The 17,824-nt window shown below is 39.9% G+C and overlaps 1 protein-coding gene across 5 annotated transcripts in view; it reads right to left on the reverse strand.

Moving 5' to 3' along the window:
* Positions 1 to 17,824, reverse strand: part of NFATC1 (nuclear factor of activated T cells 1) — a 174,390-nt gene that overhangs the window by 82,117 nt on the left and 74,449 nt on the right. For all 5 annotated transcript variants that reach the window (XM_066579459.1, XM_066579461.1, XM_066579463.1 and 2 more), the window contains exon 7: positions 614 to 669. In XM_066579459.1, the coding sequence (XP_066435556.1) occupies positions 614 to 669 (56 nt within the window). The remainder of the gene's footprint in view (positions 1 to 613; positions 670 to 17,824) is intronic.

The raw sequence follows: 17,824 nt of genomic DNA on the forward strand, positions 1-17,824 counted from the left end.
CTGAGCGGAGGATGCAGAAGACAAGCGGGGTTTCCCCGCTTGTCTTCTGCATCCAGCTGTTCTCTGCTCGGAGCACCTGACTGTTATACAGCCGAGCGCTCCAAGCGGGGTATGGAGAACAGAGCTGGACCGCTCTGTTCTTCATACCCCACCTGTCTTCAGGGAGCAGAATACAGCTGAAACAATAGTATCAGCTGTATCCCGCTGTGAATTCCTGATAATTGATCGCTGATCTTACAGCATGCGACGGCTTAACGAAAACGGCACAATGTCAGTGCAGTTAGATACAATGATTATCGTTTAAAAGATGGCTTTCAGCGATTTTTGAGCAAAAATCGTTGTGTCTAAAAAGGGCCATTATAGTATTGTTCAACTTGAGGCCCTCAATGAAAATCCAATTCCAATAATTGCATGGCAGGAAATCTTAGCACCTTAAGCATATGTATGGGATTGGAAGTCTTTCTGGCATTACAGATGGATATGTTTTATGCATTTTCATTTCAAGTTTAGAATGAGCAATTAATTGTGAGATGTAATTCCCGCTGATACTGACACTGTTGTCCTTGAAAATGGAAAAGGCACATATGATTTTCTTAAAAATAATCCTACTTACAGGCTTGAACATTTCCTTGTCAGTCTTTGCTTCCATTTCCCATACATGATGACCATCTAAAATAGAAATAGAATTTAATGTTAGCCAACTACATCTTAGGCCAGGCTCACACGCGTGTTTTTGAATTGCGCATTACGCGCATATAATATGCGGTAAATCGAGGCAATTCAAATCCATTGATTTTCGCTGTTCTGCTCACACTTGCGTATATTCAGTGCATGTGATACACTCATAAAAAAGAATGCAGCATGTTCTATTTTACAGTATATTATGCACAACAGAGCCCCAGTGTTCTCTACGGGTGCGTATGAAAATGCTATACATAGTTAATTACATGGCGTATGTGTGGCATTTTTACTCAACATTGCTAAGAGACAATAGGAGAAAAGTAAAAAAAAAGAGGGAACCAGTGTATGACAGCGTGCGTGAGATACACGGTTATGCGCAGGGGAAAAAACGCGGAAATACGTGGCGATACGCCGTTACACATCCCGTTATAATGCTGCATTTTATATGCAACACTTTACCGTACATTAATGTGAGCCCGGCTTTAAATCATGGGCAAAAAAATGGTTTATATTTCATTTTGTACAGCAAACTGCCTACACAATGCTTATGTCACCAGTGTTTGTTATGTGTCTAATGTAATGTACACTATGTACTTGTATGCAAAATGTCATTAAAACCATACATCATATCATAAAAATAACCCAATTATAATACAGTAAGTAGTCTGCAGCTAATCTATGAACTGCTCCATAAAACTAATATACTAAAAACCTCTGCTGTGAAATGGAATCAAGTAGTAGAACCTTATTGCTCTGAGGGTGTATTCACAGTCCTGTGTACTATACCCTCCTATTCAGCCCCACAATCCTCACTGCTAACATGCAGATTTCGATACAGAATTGAAAATGGCAGAATTCTGTCAGCAATTCCGCATCAAAATCCGCAATCAGACATGCAGATTTGTGTGCGGATTTCCTTAATGGCATATTTCGCAAAGCTGTTGTGGAATATCCCGTCCCGCATGAAAGGTCCTTCAGCCCTAAAAAATGCATATACAAAAAGCCAAAGATTTTTAAAATGGTACGTGCACATCTTAGAGGCTTTTTTTGGGTGGTGTCTTTTGCACACACAGACTTTTTTTCCCTGTAGGTTTTCTTTTGTCCTATTGAGAAAAATGTACCTAGAGCATGGCAAGCTTTTGATAAAGTGCCATGGGTCCAAAAAAACCACACCAAAAAATAGAAAATATGATTAAAAAAACGGTCTACAATGAGTTTGAGAATTCCCTATTGACCAACGCCAACATCTGGAATGTGGGGTTCTTTTGCCGAAATCACAGCGGGGAAAACGCCAGTGTCAAAACCACAAAGATCAGGTGATACTTAACTCTGCAAAACGTCAGAAGCATTGAAGCTCTATCTGCAATGTACATTGTAATGTGTGCATCTAAATGGCAATATTAGCTGACGTACTCGATGATTTATATATCAAGAGATTAGATATCACACTGTGCAGCACTTCTCATGTACTGTAATTGCATTTGAACGAAGACTGTACAAAGATCAGCACTAGAAATCAATTTAGATTTGCCAAAATATTCTGCTGCGATTTTGTCCTTTTTTTGCTTGCAGGGTTGAAGATGTCCTCACACCGCATACCTTTTAGTGAATTTCTTTTCCAAGTTTTGGAAATGTCGTTTGGCACAAACTAAGGTATGAAATCATTAAAGAAGAGGGATGTCCGTTATGTCATCCTTTCCATTCTTATTTACTGCTGCTTTGAGTGGAATGTGTTTCCTTCTTTACGTTTTTTTCAGCAGAAGACTGCATTTTGACTATCTGATATGTTTAGAGATGAACGACCTAGCTCGTCCGAGCAGTAGCCTACTCGATGGTGCTTGTTACTCGAGTGAGCACCACGCCGTGTTCAAGAAAATTTTATGCCCCCTCTCCGCTTTACCACTTCCTGCTGTGACGTGCCAAACGTGCGCACGTCTACAGCAGTGTCTGGCTGGAAGAGAGAGAAGGAGAGAGAGAGAAGGAGAGAGAGAGAAGGAGAGAGAGAAAAGGAGAGAGAGAAAAGGAGAGAGAGAGAGAAAAAAAAGAAAGGCTCGACACCCGGTGGGTCCATTGCAAAAATGCTCGAGTCTCCCATCGACTTCAATGGGCTTCGTTACTCGAGTAGAGCTCTTGAATATTACAAAAAGCTCGGGTCGAATAATAAGAACCGGAGCATTTTGGTGCTCGCTCATCTCTAGTTATGTTTCAAATGAGCAATTTCTGAACAACGCAACCTCCTGGTGATTCAGTCATTAGCACTGTTGCCTTGAGCTCGTCCATTATCCCCATGTTTCTGGATACTTTTGTTTCCTCCCACACTTCAAAAAACAACAACATACTGATAGCTTATTTAACGAATTAGGTTGTGAGCCCCAGTGGGGACAAGGACTGATATGAGTGCTAATAACCGATGTACGGCGCTGCAGCATATGTTGGCACTGTATAAATAAGTAGAATACATGAAATACATAAAGAAAACCCGGGATGTCCAAAAGTTCTCTTGACTTTTGCCAAGTGCAAATTGTTTGACACAGTTCAGGGAATACCCTTCATTACCTCCAACCATTCAGGTAACAATATTACATTTTTCATTTCAGCTCCTCGTTGTCCATTAATCAGGCTAAGAAAAGTCACAACCAAAATGGCAAAAAAACAGTCTTTAATGTTCCATTCACATGCATAGTTAAGGAATGGCAGTATAACAGCTTCAATGTGCAAACATATTTACAGTTAGTCATTTAAAAGACGTTTGATGCCTAATGTGTCTCACAGAGAGAAATCATTAATGACCCCAAAAACACATAACAATCACATAAAATTAAAAATGTAAAGCATTCTGATTCTGCCCAATCATTTCAGTACAGACTTAACCACCACCATCAATCCCAGTTGTGTATGGTTGTACCATTTAGAAAATCATTACATCTATGACCCCTGAAATCATCTGTTTTTTTTCTTAATATTAGTTTCTTTATGTCTTTGTTTTCTTTCATCTCCTTGGACCGAAATTGTTATGATGTTGCTTTGTATTTCCATTGATTACAAACATGTCTTCCAATTGACCAGAATATTTTAGCCAGATTCTGAGCTGGATTCGTCAGTGAAAACAACCACATTTGTTCTATTTATGCTTCTGTTTACTGAAAAACAATAAAGCTAGATTAATGGATTTTCTCAGCATAACAATTTGTGTCCGTATGAGTATTTATACTTCCTAGAAAGGATATTCTGCTCTATGCCAGAACAACTCTAGCGGACCAAGCATGTCCATGCATTGTGCCATTATATGGTCAACCATTCATTGGAATGGCCACATGGAATGCTACATTTTTGCTGCAAGAGAAATGTGCAGTTGGCTGTACCCTTCCTTAGCAGTAATATGTGCAAGTAAATACGCCTCTATAAAAGCCATTATTACATATAAATCATTACAGAATTGATACCTTTACAGAGGTAGCCAGATAGCCATGCTATTTTTGCTGTACCCAATGATAATTGCTGATCACTAGTAGATAGAGAAGCTAGACCAGTGAAAAACAGGGGTTGTTTTGTGACACTGTTCCTTTAATTTTGTCAATGCACAAGCTAAGTTAAAATGAAATACCTCCCACACCAACTGGAAACGTCTGCAACATTGGCATACTACCTTGTATGCAGAGTTACAAACTTCAAAGTATTCCGCCAATCTAACCATTAAGGCCCTCAATGACAAAAATGACTGGTATTATTCACCCTAAGAAGTTCTTCTAAGTTTACAAAAAACTTTTTTATTTTAGAGGCAGCGCCACTCTTGTAAAAGGAGTGTTTCTGTAGTCTCCAGTCACATGAATGGGATGATCTACAATACACAAATATTAAAATGGAATGAGATTTCACAGTTTAAAGGGGTTTTCCTGGGAAATACTATTGATGACCTATCATCAGGATAAGTCATCAATAGTTGATCGGCTGAGGTCCGTTGCTCTGGACACCGACTGATCAGCCGAATGGGCACATGCTGTCAGCGCCGTATATATACAGAGGTTGGAGCAGAAGCCTCCGTGCCGACCTCTATGTAGTGGCTGACGCTTGTAACTGCAGGCACTGATTTGGCCATCCCAAAACCAAATCTTTTTCAGCTAATAATTTAGCAAATTTACTTGTGTGCATTGGGTCATTCTCTCACCCAACCTTTCTTCAGTTTGAGGTAATGGACACAATATCTACAATAGAATATTTTCATACACCTTAGAAGTGATTGCACTCTCAATTATCACAAGATATCCATCTCCAAAGACAGCAAAGCAGCCCCAAACCATGATGCCCCCGGTACCATACTTCACAGTTTCTCTGTTTCCCCGAAAATAAGACCCTGTCTTATATACATTTTTGCTCCAAAAGTGGCACAGGGTCTTATTTTTGAGGGGTGTCTTATGCTCACATAGCAGGCGCCATCCGGGTCCCTCCCGCTGATCTCCGGCACTCCTGCAGGCTTCCCGTGTACTTGTCAGTGCTGACAGATCATCTCTTGCTGGTAACGGGGCTTGAATACCCCACCTCCAGCAAGAGATTTCTCTGATTGGTTCACAAGCGCCGCCTCAGCCAATCAGAGTCGGCTCTCGATGAACCAATCACAGCCATTCAGTCATTAAAAGAGTTTAAAGGAGGCCTGGATGCCATTCTTAAGCCTTACAATGTTACATGTTATAGTCACTAATTACTTCAACATTGGGTGATCGACTACTGCCCATAAGTGTCAAGAAAGATTAAAAACCAACCACTAAAAGTGATAACCTTTTTTATAATTACTGAACCCATTTCTGCAGTCCTTGCTTGGTGAATGATACCTGTTGCAACAGTAGTTTGACATAGTGGAGATCAGATGTCAGAGCACTGCAAAGCAACTGCTTTTGAATATGTATGTCAGCATACAGGCCGGGCAATGCAAATATTAGTTATTTTGAACTTGACCGCACAGCCTTTGCATGCTTAAAAAAAAAGTACGAGAAAAAGAAGTGTATCTCGAGAGCTTTTAGTGAAAGCCCTTTTTGTTCTGCAACCACTCTCACGCCCCATACATACAGACATTTCAAATACAGAGAAACCTGATTTATTACAAATGTCTGAAATAATCATATTTTGTGTACAGAAGTCTCTTTGTGCAAGAAATCTGTTTCAAACAGGACTCAGGTATTTGTGTTAGCTTAGAAACATTAGGGTCGTTTGCATTCCCAGGCAAATCGATTTGCAGTTCTAAGCTTAAAGAGGCTTGCCTTCTAGTGATGAAGTGCGGACTTTTCATTTCTCTTATTTTACACTCCTACGTTGTTTAAATCTCAAAGCTATTAAAAAAATTGAATAGATTTTGCAGTGGTTGGGGAAAAAAAGTGCATGTGGTGCCAGTATCCAAATCTTCCTAGCAGTAGTTTATATTAGGTCTGCCAGAACTAAACAGCAGAAAACTTTAAGGGCTTCTGGGGATCACTGTTCAAATTTATATACCAGATGTTTTTTTTTTCTAAGCATTGGCAAAATGGGTTTTATTTCTTCTGTCTAGGATCCATGAGACATACTACTGAAATGAGATCTAAACTGAGTGCGCCCTATTATAGGAGACTGCAGCTTAACCCCTTTATTGATATACTGAGGGTCATACAGGATCAGACCATACAATGGAAATTGAGCATTTTATTCAGCCCTGCCATTTCTTTAATTGACATTTTGGCCCTCTTGATGGCTATTCCTAATTAGAAAGATATTTATCTCATCAGCAGCAATCATACGTCAAATCAAACGGATGACATATCAGAACACAAGCTGAAGCATTACTGTTTATTTGTGCTACATATATAATGACAGAGAATGCATTTATTCATATCAGTCCCTTCTGGTATTACTATTCTTTTTGCCTATATGTCACATAAATAGATATTCATAGAATCAGAATGTATCAAACCAAAGGTACTTTTATTAGAGGCTTTGCCTAGTATTACTACTTACTACGGCTTCATCCTATTCAGACTGAGCTGTAATACCAGGCATAGCCACTACTAGCAGTACAAAGCTGTGTTTGGCTAACAATTAAATGTGTTTTCCGGGCAAACACTATTGATGGGCAATCCTCAGGATAGGTTATCAAGAGTTAATCACCGGGTACCCGCCGTTCATCTGATCGCTCGGCCTGTTGTCAGTGCAGCGGGACTGGATCTTGCCATTGAGGCTGGAGGCAGAAGTGTCATAGAGTGCTTCACTTCCATTGAAATCAATAGGAGCTGAAGCTTCCTATTACACTTCCAACTTTGAAACTGGGTTCAGACGCAAAGTGCAATAGGAGACAGCACTCTCATTGATTTCAATGCAAATGAAGAACTCTATGACAATGACCTCATAGCAATGTCTGCACCCACTGCACTATCAGCGGGCCAGGCAATCAAGAGATCGCCGGGGATCCCGAGAGGCGGGATGGCTTATCATGTGGATTTGTTCAGAAAACCACTCCAAAGGGAAGCTATCACCTGCCTAAAGAACCCTAAACTTTTTTTTTTATGCTGTTAGGGCAGGTGACAGGGAGCCAGGTGAGGTATTTTTCATACTCACCCACTTCCTGGTTCCCGCGGTGCCAGCCTGTGAAGGCCGAAATGTGCGCTCTCCTATACAAGTCTATTGGACAGCGCACACTCGGGCCACTGAAAAGAGTCAGATCTTCAGTCGGCGTGTGGTGTTGACACAAAGGCGCAGCGTGAACCAGGAAGCGGGCGAGTATGACAAATACAGCAACAGGCTTCCTGTCACCTAGCTTAACAGCACCATAGGTTAGTTTATAGTCCTTTAAGCAGGTGATAGGTTTCCTTTTAGGAGACACAGTACTCATAAGAGCCCTCCTTCAAACAGCTGATATACAGAGGTGGTGAGAGTCAGGCCCCACTGATCTAATATTGATGGCCCGTCCTAGGACCTAAACTGAAGTCCTGTATAACCTCTTTAAAGAAGGAATTAGTGATTCTCTAATGAAAAATGCTGTCCGCTCAACATTTGCAATCATGTTGCTCTAAAGTTTACATTGGTAATATAGGTTTTCTATCCAAGTCCCATGAGTAAAATGATATGGCTGGTAGATTTCATAAATATTGGCCCCTTTGCATAAAAAAACATATTTAAATGGTAAACAAAAAACTTGATCTACCCTGCACAACCAGAGTATACTTTCATACAATGCTAGGTCAATAAGGCTACATATATACTTGAAATATATTCCATACCATTCTAAAGAATAAATCTAAATCTGAAGTCGGACTGATTCAGAAGACTATTGTTTAATGCTTTCAGATTTCAAGTCATTTAAATTACCCTTAATATATTTGGATCTTGTGCAAATCATTTTCCTTGGCTTTGCTCCAACACGCCACTAATTTTTTAGTGCTTATAAGAAGGGCTACTTGGTACAAAAAAAAATGAATTTATATCTCATAATCCAGAGTTATACAAAAATAAAACCTGAACTCTGTTTAGTCTTTTGTCAGGATTCTGGAAACCAACTCCAAATAGTTCTCATTTCTGTAAGGAATTCTTCTGAGAATATCCAGACCCTTACAGTTATAAAAAGAGTAGTCTACTCATTAAGAAGTAGTGACATTTTATTTAAGAAAAACATAACGAGCGGGAGCTGCTATGATACAGACGTAGATGAAGAAAGAAAAAAAAAACGTAGACAATTCCTCATATTACGTCTAGAAAACCAACAGGGAAATCTCAACGCCTATGAACTGGGAGCAAGTCCAGGAGGGAAACCTTAGAACACTACGTCAGCCCCATACTGTAAACATGTTTTGTAGAATTGCACACAAACGCTGAAAAAAAAGGGTACTAGAGCAATTTGCGGGGGCCCGTTTATGAAAATGACCTTACTGAACAGTGAAAGCATTTAGTTTGGTTGCTTATGTATATTTTGCAGCCCACAATCTCAGTGGCATAACCTCTTTCAGTAGGATATGCCTGAGGACACATAAGCCACAGAAGTTTCCATTGTATGCCTGCCACATCTGCTGTAACGGGGAGGAGCGAAGCTAGAGCTGGGCTCAGACATTTGGATTCGGCTCATACGCTATTACTCTAAGCTGCATTAGCTGTGCTGAAAAAATAACAGTCCAACATTTAATGAAACTTAGTTAAATTTATTAGTGCCATTCAAGAAATCGCATTTAATTAAGCATTATGAAACAGTTACTTATTTTTCAGTTGCTTCATTTATCTTGCTCAAGTTCGTTGGCAGAAAAAAAGTCTTATTGCATATTTGTTCTATCACACAGCATTTCAATCACTACCGGCCTGACAGGGACCCATCTCTCCACTGTCATTCTAAGTGTTTTAATGAGCCAGGAATTTACCCCATCTCTGTAAAAAAAAAAAAAAAAAAGTAAGACTAAAGAGGGTATTAACAGAAAAGGGGATCCCCTTTCTTGAAACCTTATGGTCTCAAGGCTCCGGCTCACCAATTTTCTGATTGTTGTACAGTTACCCTTTGGCCTCATGTCCACAGCTGGCACAGCGGAAGACCTGCAGGTCAGTGCGGAAATTATTTTTAAATGCTTGCCGGTGATCGCGGAGGCATTTTTGTTTTCTGCACAGATGTACGTGGATGCACTGCGGATCGTCCATGCGGAAAAAAAAAAAACGCAAGCCCAAAGTGCCTGCCTTCCCCCTCCTTCCCACTTCCCTGCTTGATCTCCAAGTGATCAGAGAGGTATCTGTCTACAAATCCGCAATGCATTCACAATTGAATTGCAGATGAATTGCGGATCGCTCGCTTCCATAGAGATCAATGGAGCCCATCTGTGCGGTAAAATGGAGCATGCTTTGATTTCCTTTCCGCACTTGGCATCTGCAAATTAAATCTGCAGGTGTTAATTGAAGTGCAGACGCCCCATGCTTCTCTATAAGTGGCTTGAGCTGCGGATCATCCGTGCGGGTGCCCCGCATGGATTCTGCAATTCAAGTCCGCCTGTGGACATTGGGCCTTTATGTTGAGAGATTTTGATAGCCTCTTCCTTCTATTCTCCGGGCTGCCAAGATGCTTATCACATATGAATTGGTTATTATTGCAGTTTAGCAATCCACAGCAAACTCCATTTTTTTAATGTCGCTATGGACCTGACTGACATTACGATAGCTTCTATCATGGCTTTTTCTCAGCATGAAAGGCAAAAGGGAAAAACTATAATATCTTATCTATATGGTACTAGTGTCTTGCTGAAGTGCATCGCATATACCCAAATGTACCTGAAATTTTCTGGTGGCGTGAGAAGAAAAAGGCCACCATGTTGCATATTTGATGGGGTTGCAAAAATATCAAGCCCTGCTGGGTGTGAATTCTAAAACTGTACCATACTTATTAAAGAAAGTAAATTGCTTACACTCCTCAAATTGCCCTATTGTCAATTATAGGGGGCTCAATGGTGCAGGTTAAAAAAGGTCTCTTGAGACACTTTTATGTATCAGCTGGGTTGGTAATCCCGAGATACTGGAGATCAAATGTATTCCCCTCCCTCTGTGAATGGCTCCCTGGAAGAATTGATTGCAAAAGGACATGATCATGATCGCACTTCAACCGTCCTTTCTCTCCTGTCCTCTTCCATTATTCATCTCTTCTCTTTCTGTCCCTTGCTTCTTTCTAGTCATTACCCTTGTCATATCTTTCTTGCATTCTCCTTTTCTCATCTAATATCACAGCTGGCAACCAATGGAACAGGGGGAAACTTATTAGGTTTTCATGTTAGTAACTACTATTCTAAAATGGGCTGTAGGGTTTTTAAAAAGCGAAAACTTTTTGGGCTCTTTTTACACCCAAGGGCACACAAAATGAATTGTTTGAGGAGTGGAGTTGTTTATTCTCTCCTCAAGATATATTGTGTTTCCAGTGTAATGATAAGCGACTTCTATAGAAGACTCCAACACGAACCCTATACTGTTATATCACACTGTAATTTAAAAAATCCTTTCTTATAAAACCTCAGTAAAACAAATTACACATAAAAACTAACAAGAAGTCTGTTTACACTCCACATGTTAAACAAGTAGAGTGTACATTGAATTTGTACTATGTATTTATGAGAGTGGTATAAAATGGCAACATGATCGTAGCCTATTTAACCCCAAAATACATCAGTCAATCTACAGTATCACCAAAAGGAACACTAAACTTAGAAATTAAAGGGGTTGTCCACATGTGAAATTTAAAAAAGAAATGGCTGCAAATGCAGTAAAACAATAAAAGAAGCAGTAAGTCCCGTGGTCCTCCTGGTTCCTGTATAAAATGGTTACTACCTGACTACTGCAGCCAAAAAAAGGTGCACTGGTCATGTGCCATTTTCCTGACATCTCCACTCAGATGCTGGGAGATGTTTACGTGCCCAACAGCCGCCCCCACAATTATCGCTCCTCTGTTTTACCACAGGAGCGATAATTGCTCACCGAGTGGAGGCGAAGTGTGACGGAGATCTCTTCTGGCCGCCCACCTCCATTCAGAGTAAACAGGCAGTCGCTCATAGACCAATTTCTGCCTGTTTACATGGGCTGACAGTTGGTTTTTAGCTGAGCTGAAAACTAAGCAACTGACAAGTGAGTGAATCTCACTCACTTGCCCTGTCAGGTCCGGTGTTCACACGGGACAACAGATGTCTGTGATCCCTATTTTGATTGATCACTTTGCCGAATATTGGCCATTGTAAAAAGTAGCCTAATGTGGATTGTACTTGGGAGAAATGGCGGCTTTTAACTAACCAATTTCAGATGTCAGATTTCCTGCTGTAAGTGGGACTTGGCTGCTTGTACACTTTATCTGAAGCAAAGATACACTTTAACAATCTCTTGGCCATGGGTAAAACCATGAAGGGGTATAGGTTGAAACAACAGAGCTTTATGAATCCTCAGGTTTTCTAGCAGTGTATACAATATGTAAGTTTATATGCTCTATTTACAGCCTGTAACTCCAAATTCATATAAACCTTAGAGCCCTTTGCATTTTCAAGCTGCTTGAAGCCTTTACATATTTAGACCATATCCATAAACCAAAATATATTTTCTAGTAAAAGACTGAAAAAAATATTACATATGTTCCATGACACAAAAAAATGGCCGTTACCCTAGCCTACCACTTCAATCCAAAATAAATCAGTAACTGGCAAAAATCCAAGTATGAAAAGTGTATACATTTTTTCCAAATGCAAATAATTAAATTGCAGACATAACACAGCTGGAATGGTCATATGTCAAGCGTTAACTAAGTCAGACCTTTCTGCAGAATAGCTATAATCCTACTCATTTGCATTTGACAGTATAGATCTGCATTATGTGATGCTAAGGGGATCATTTCAATGAACACTGTTTAGACTGCGCAGACCTTATGTTTCCGCTTACTTCATGGCCTACATGGCCATCATTTCTAGTGATGCTCATAATTATTCTGCACCTACGAAGTAAATCACTGTTTGCCTCTGTCCTGCTAAAAACTACGCTAGAACCCTTTACTTACATGACAATTTAGTTCTTATTGAGCCATCACCCTCTTTGACGGACATATTTTCTATATTTCTATTGCAAAAGATTGTTGCATTGGCAAGATGCCATCAAGAAAAGATCTGTATTTTGGGGTGAGAGGATAACTATACACACAGTGTGAAATTTGGTTCCCATTTGTAGAATAAAATCTGTTGCTTACTTGAGCAACTGCTGACAAATACTGAAGGACAGCAGTCGATAACTTAGCACCACTATTAACTTTATGGTCTTACTAGTTAGGATCAGTTCCCACCACATTTTTTCATACAGTTGGTAACATACATCTGTAACAACAACCAAAAAATAATCAAACCGGACATATAATTTATGACACCCATAGAGGACAGAGGAATGTCATATTGGGTCCTTCTGGCTTAGCTTTGGCAGGTTACATTTTCAACCATTTTTTGACTGCATGAAAAAAACATAGGTTTTTCAAGGGTTTTTTCCAAGCCTTAAAACAAATTCTACCATTGTGAAATGGTGTGAAATAAAGACAAAAAAAGGCATACCTACTTTAGTGGTTCCCCATCCAGCACTGGAGTCCAGGTCCCTGCAGCTCCAAATCCAGAGCAATTCATGTGCTGTTCATTATGCACATGACTGCACAGCCAATCATGAGCCTCAGTGGTGATTCTGCCATGGGCAGCACATGACTACTGAAGCATGTCATTGGCTGAGTGCTTAAATGCATAATGAGCAGCACGTGACTGCAGTAGGCTTCTTCCTGGTTCTGAATGGTGGACATCAGAGCTCCAGCGCTGGAGGAGGTGCCAATGAAGGGAGTAAGTATGACTTTTTGCTTTATTTCAAACCATTCTATACATGTTTTATTTATTATTATTATAGTCAGTGATAGATGTATACAACCTGAGGGTGAATGGTTGCATATATTTACACAGTGTAAATGAGGATTTGCACAATCATTCCTATTATGTTGCATAGTGAAATAAAGGTGTTGACTTTGACGTGTGACAATTTATGCACATTTAATACATGTGCATTGATTCAAAAAATGGGCACGAGAGCTCCAAGATACAGAGTTACCCGAGGGAATAATTGAGAGTTGAACTTCGGTGAGATAGGCGGTGTCAAGTAAAAGATGGAGAGAAACCTACTTTAAGATAATTCATGGAGCTATATATGGGTTTGACAAACCACAGAACCCCAGTGGTCCGACAAGGCTCCAAGCTTGTCCTAGATGCTCCCAACCAAAATCCGACTTTCTACATGGCATATGGCGCTGCCCTAAGATCCAAAATTACTGGGTGGGGGTTCAAAAGCTGATGCAAGATATGGGGGGGGGGGGGCAGCTCCTGCAGTTGTCACCGCAAGTGTTTATTTTTCATCAACTACCCGATCAGATGAGGAGGACCAAAATGATTCACACTATTCTATTGATCAGCAAGAGGTGCCTCTTGATTGACTGGTTGCTCAATAAAACCCCAAGTATAAAGGACATAATACAACAATTAAAACATCTACTAACAATGGAGAGAATAGAAATAGAGAGACAAGTTGAGTCCCACGCCGCAAAAATTTTCAGTGGAGGAAATTTGTAGAAATTTTTTTGAGCCCTAATGAAATCAAGGAGTGTATTACTCAGTCTACTAATACAACGTGGTACTATAATCAGGATGATATGAATCAATTGGGAATCTTAAAGATTACATGATAGGATTGGGGGGAGGTGGTTGCGGGGAGGATTCTCTGCGGGTTAGTTTAAATGTTTTTGGTATAGATTTTGATATTTTGCTAATGTTTCTATAATAGGGTGTTAAGATGGTTGTAGGGTAAGGGGGGTAATGGGTAGAAATTAGAGATGAGCGAGAATGCCTGGTTAAGGCAATTACTCAAGCGAGCATCGCTTTTTTCAAGTAACTGCCCACTCGTCCGAAAAGATTTGGGGGGCGGGGAGAGAAAGGCTGCAGGACTAGCCAAAACGCGTCCTTGACAACTTGTCTTTTAGGATGTCTGTTCCCTGAGAATAAAGAAGATTTTAGACGTAGAAGCCTACCTACCTCTTTTTTACATTTGCACATAAAATCTCAGCATACATTTAAATTTTGTTATATTGTAAATATAAGAATCATGATTTTAAAAAAGTTATATTAAATACCATGTAAACATGGGCTTTATAAAGTTCTGCATAGATTGCTAATAAAATGAGGTCTGATTGTAATGTAAGTCACAATTATAGACAAACACAATCTAACTAAATTAACGACACATAAACAGTTGCACTGTTCATGTCTTTTAATGAGCGCACCAAGTAAACACCCACAGTGCAGGGAGAAAGGGTCAATAAACCCCAGAAAGTAATAACCTGTAGATCCCCTTTAGCAGCAATTCCCCTTTACCAAACATTTCCTGTAGTTGCAAATTAAATTTGAAGAACATTGCGATGGAATTTTGGACCATTAACTCCTGCATCAATATTTCTAGGGTGCCTTGTACGCACAGCCCTCTTCAGGTCATACCACAGCATCTTCATAATGTGAGGATCGGGTCTCTGAGTTGCTCATCCCAAAACAAAAATCATCTTCCTTTTCAACAAATAATTTATTATATTTACTTGTGTGCTTTGGGTCATTCTTTTGTTGCATCACCCAACCTTTCTTAAGCTTGAGGTCATGGACTGCTCTTCCATTTTCCTGTAAAATGGTTTAATGCACCTTAGAGGTCATCGCTCTCTCAAGGATTGCAACGCATCGAGGCCTTGAGGCCAAAAAGCAGCTCCAAACCATGATGCTCCCTCCACAAAGGTTCACAGTTGAGATTAGTTTTGCTGTTGTGTGCAGTGTTCTTTTTTTCCTCCAAACATAGTGTTCTGCATTCTAAAAAGTTTCACTTTTGTGTCATCTGTCCATTTCAGATTTTTCAGAAGCACTGTGGAACATTCTGGGAATCTTGGGCAAACTTGAGACGGATCGTAATATTTTATTTTACAGAAGTGGTGTCCCTCCATGAACACCATTCTTCTTTATAGTTTTTTTCTAATAGTGGACACAACACATGAGAGGATTTTGCAGCTTAAAGAGTCTTCTGCTGTTACCTTTGGGCTCTTCGTCACCTCTTACAAGTTTACCCACTGTGGTCTTGGAGTCCTAGGGAGCATAGCATCAGTACTAAATTTTCTCAATTTGTAGACAATTTCCCTCGCAATAGATTGATGTAACACCCAGATCTTTAGCAATGCTTTTGCATCCTTGTATACCCTCCTTTGTTTCTATAACATGTTTCCTGATCTCTACTCAAAGTTGTTTGCATTGATGCATGGTTCACACTAGCCAATCCCAGTTGAGAAGAACAGATTTGTCAATAACCAAGCGTTGTGTGCCTTTATTTAGTGGGCAAAGCTCCACTGAAACCCACACTCCCATTCTCATCTTCTTGATGCTCCTTTTACACGGGACAAAGAAAATCCTAGCACATACTCCTTTCTGCTTTATTAATTTTATTGCATTCTAGCAATATAGAGGACGCATTTCAGCCCGTCGTTCCGATTCCCGCAATCTAGCAAGAATCTAAATGATTATCATTCACTGTAAAAGGGCTCTAACTAAAACACCCTTTGCCAATTAGCTCTTAAAGAAGTCATTAACACACAGGTTAACTTGTTTTCTCCCTGCTACATAGATGTTTACTCAATGTGCTCAAGAAAATACAAGAAAAATGCAGCTCTTTGTGCATTATTAGTTTACTTAGACTATGTTTGTCTATAATTGTGACTTAGATGACAATCAGAGTACACTTCATAGATAATAAATGCATAAATCCAGGTAACGGCCAAGGGTTCACTTACTTTTTCTTGTAACTGTATATATATATATCTGCAAAGCCAACAAAAACATTATAGCAATTCCATAAAGGAGTTACTACCCTAAATAGCACATAGTATTTCTAAGACTGTCAGCTACCTAAAAACAAACCATACAGCCACAGGCTAGGAAAGCTCTGAAGTGGGAGCATTAATAGTCACTTGTGTTATCACCTTCTCCTCTGTAGCTACACAGTTTATTTTGTTTTTGCTCCAGGAACAATAAATGCTGACCCAAATATAGCACACATACATAAGTAGAAAAACAAATGTCTGCTACTTTTCAACTGACACAAATTTTGTCTATTGCCTCCTTGTTGTCTGAGTTGAGTATGGACTTATTCACATGGATGATTTTAACTTAAAAGTGCTGTCCGATTTTGAAACTGACAGAAGCTGGACCTATTAAAGTCATTATTTCATGTACAAACATCTCAGCATGTCCTATTCTGATGTGATTCTCGGACAAGACTCACCGACTGAAGCATCTCAGTATGTTCCATTTTTTACACGCACCTATTGACTTCAGTTGAGTTGATGTAATATAAAAAAGTGGAATGCACTTGGATGACATTTGCATGTTAGAAAAACGCACTAAAACTGATGTAAAAAACACACGCACTCACAGTGAAATCACTGACCAAGATCGCAGTCTCCTGTGTTTACAAGTGCCCACTCTACATACTATCTCTGGCATGACATTTTTAACATTTGATGATGACAGGGGAAACAACTTTAAAACATACTTTACTGTATATTCTGATACAATGAAAGACTGAAAAGAGTTATAAATGTAAAAATAAATGGGAAATTGGGTGAAATACTAATTCTATTACGCCTCCGCTTAAATAATAAAATATTGACCTTACAAAAATGATTTAACCCCTTGAGTGGCGGGTTTCCTACCACCCTGTCGTGCCCACCAGGGCAGGTTTTTTAAAATGGTCTAATCATTGAATTTCAACTAATTTTGCAGTTGCGTCTCAAGAGCCATAACTTTTTCATTTTTCCATTGACATGGCCATGTGAGGGCTTGTTTTTTGCGGGACAAGTTGTGATTTTTTAAACAGGGGGGAGGAAAAAAAGAAATGGGGAAAAAAGAAAAAAAGGGGCCATGTCATTAAGGGGTTAAATAATGTATTAACTTCCTTCTCTGGGTCATTACGATGCATGGATACCACATGTGTGATTGTATTTTTGATTTTTTACAAAGTAAAGGGAGACAAGTGTTTTTATTATTTTTTTTATAATTTTTTAACTTTTTAATTTTTTTTTTGTCCCTTTAGGGGACTTCCACAGGGACCCATCAGGACCCCTGATCACATTCCGGGGGTCCGATGGTGACAGCCCTTTACATGCTGCAGTGACAGCCCTTTACATGCTGCAGTCACATAAACTGCAGCATGTAAAAGGTTAACACAGCAGAGATCAGAGGATTTCTCTGATCTCTGCTGTAAGAGCTAGCACCTAGCTTCCTCTGACAGCCAAGCACCAAGCTCTCCCTGCCACAGAGACCATCGGCTTGCTTCTGACAAGCCGATGGTCTCTATGGCAACCTGTAAACAAAGCAGGAGATTGCCGGCATATCGGCAATATCTTCTGCTGGTTTTTCAAAGCCCTTGCTTTGTTCTCTGTGGGACAGTGCAGGCAGAGCACAATGTCACAGCTTGTGGCATTGTGCTCTGCAGCTCCCATAGTGATACATAGCCCAGAAATCTTCCGGGCTATGTTGCTATGAGCAGTGGAGCTCGTCCCGGAAAATTTCTTGGGCGTGCCACTCAAGGGGTTAAG

This window comes from Eleutherodactylus coqui, chromosome 9, assembly GCF_035609145.1.
Source record: "Eleutherodactylus coqui strain aEleCoq1 chromosome 9, aEleCoq1.hap1, whole genome shotgun sequence".
Taxonomy (NCBI): domain Eukaryota; kingdom Metazoa; phylum Chordata; class Amphibia; order Anura; family Eleutherodactylidae; genus Eleutherodactylus; species Eleutherodactylus coqui.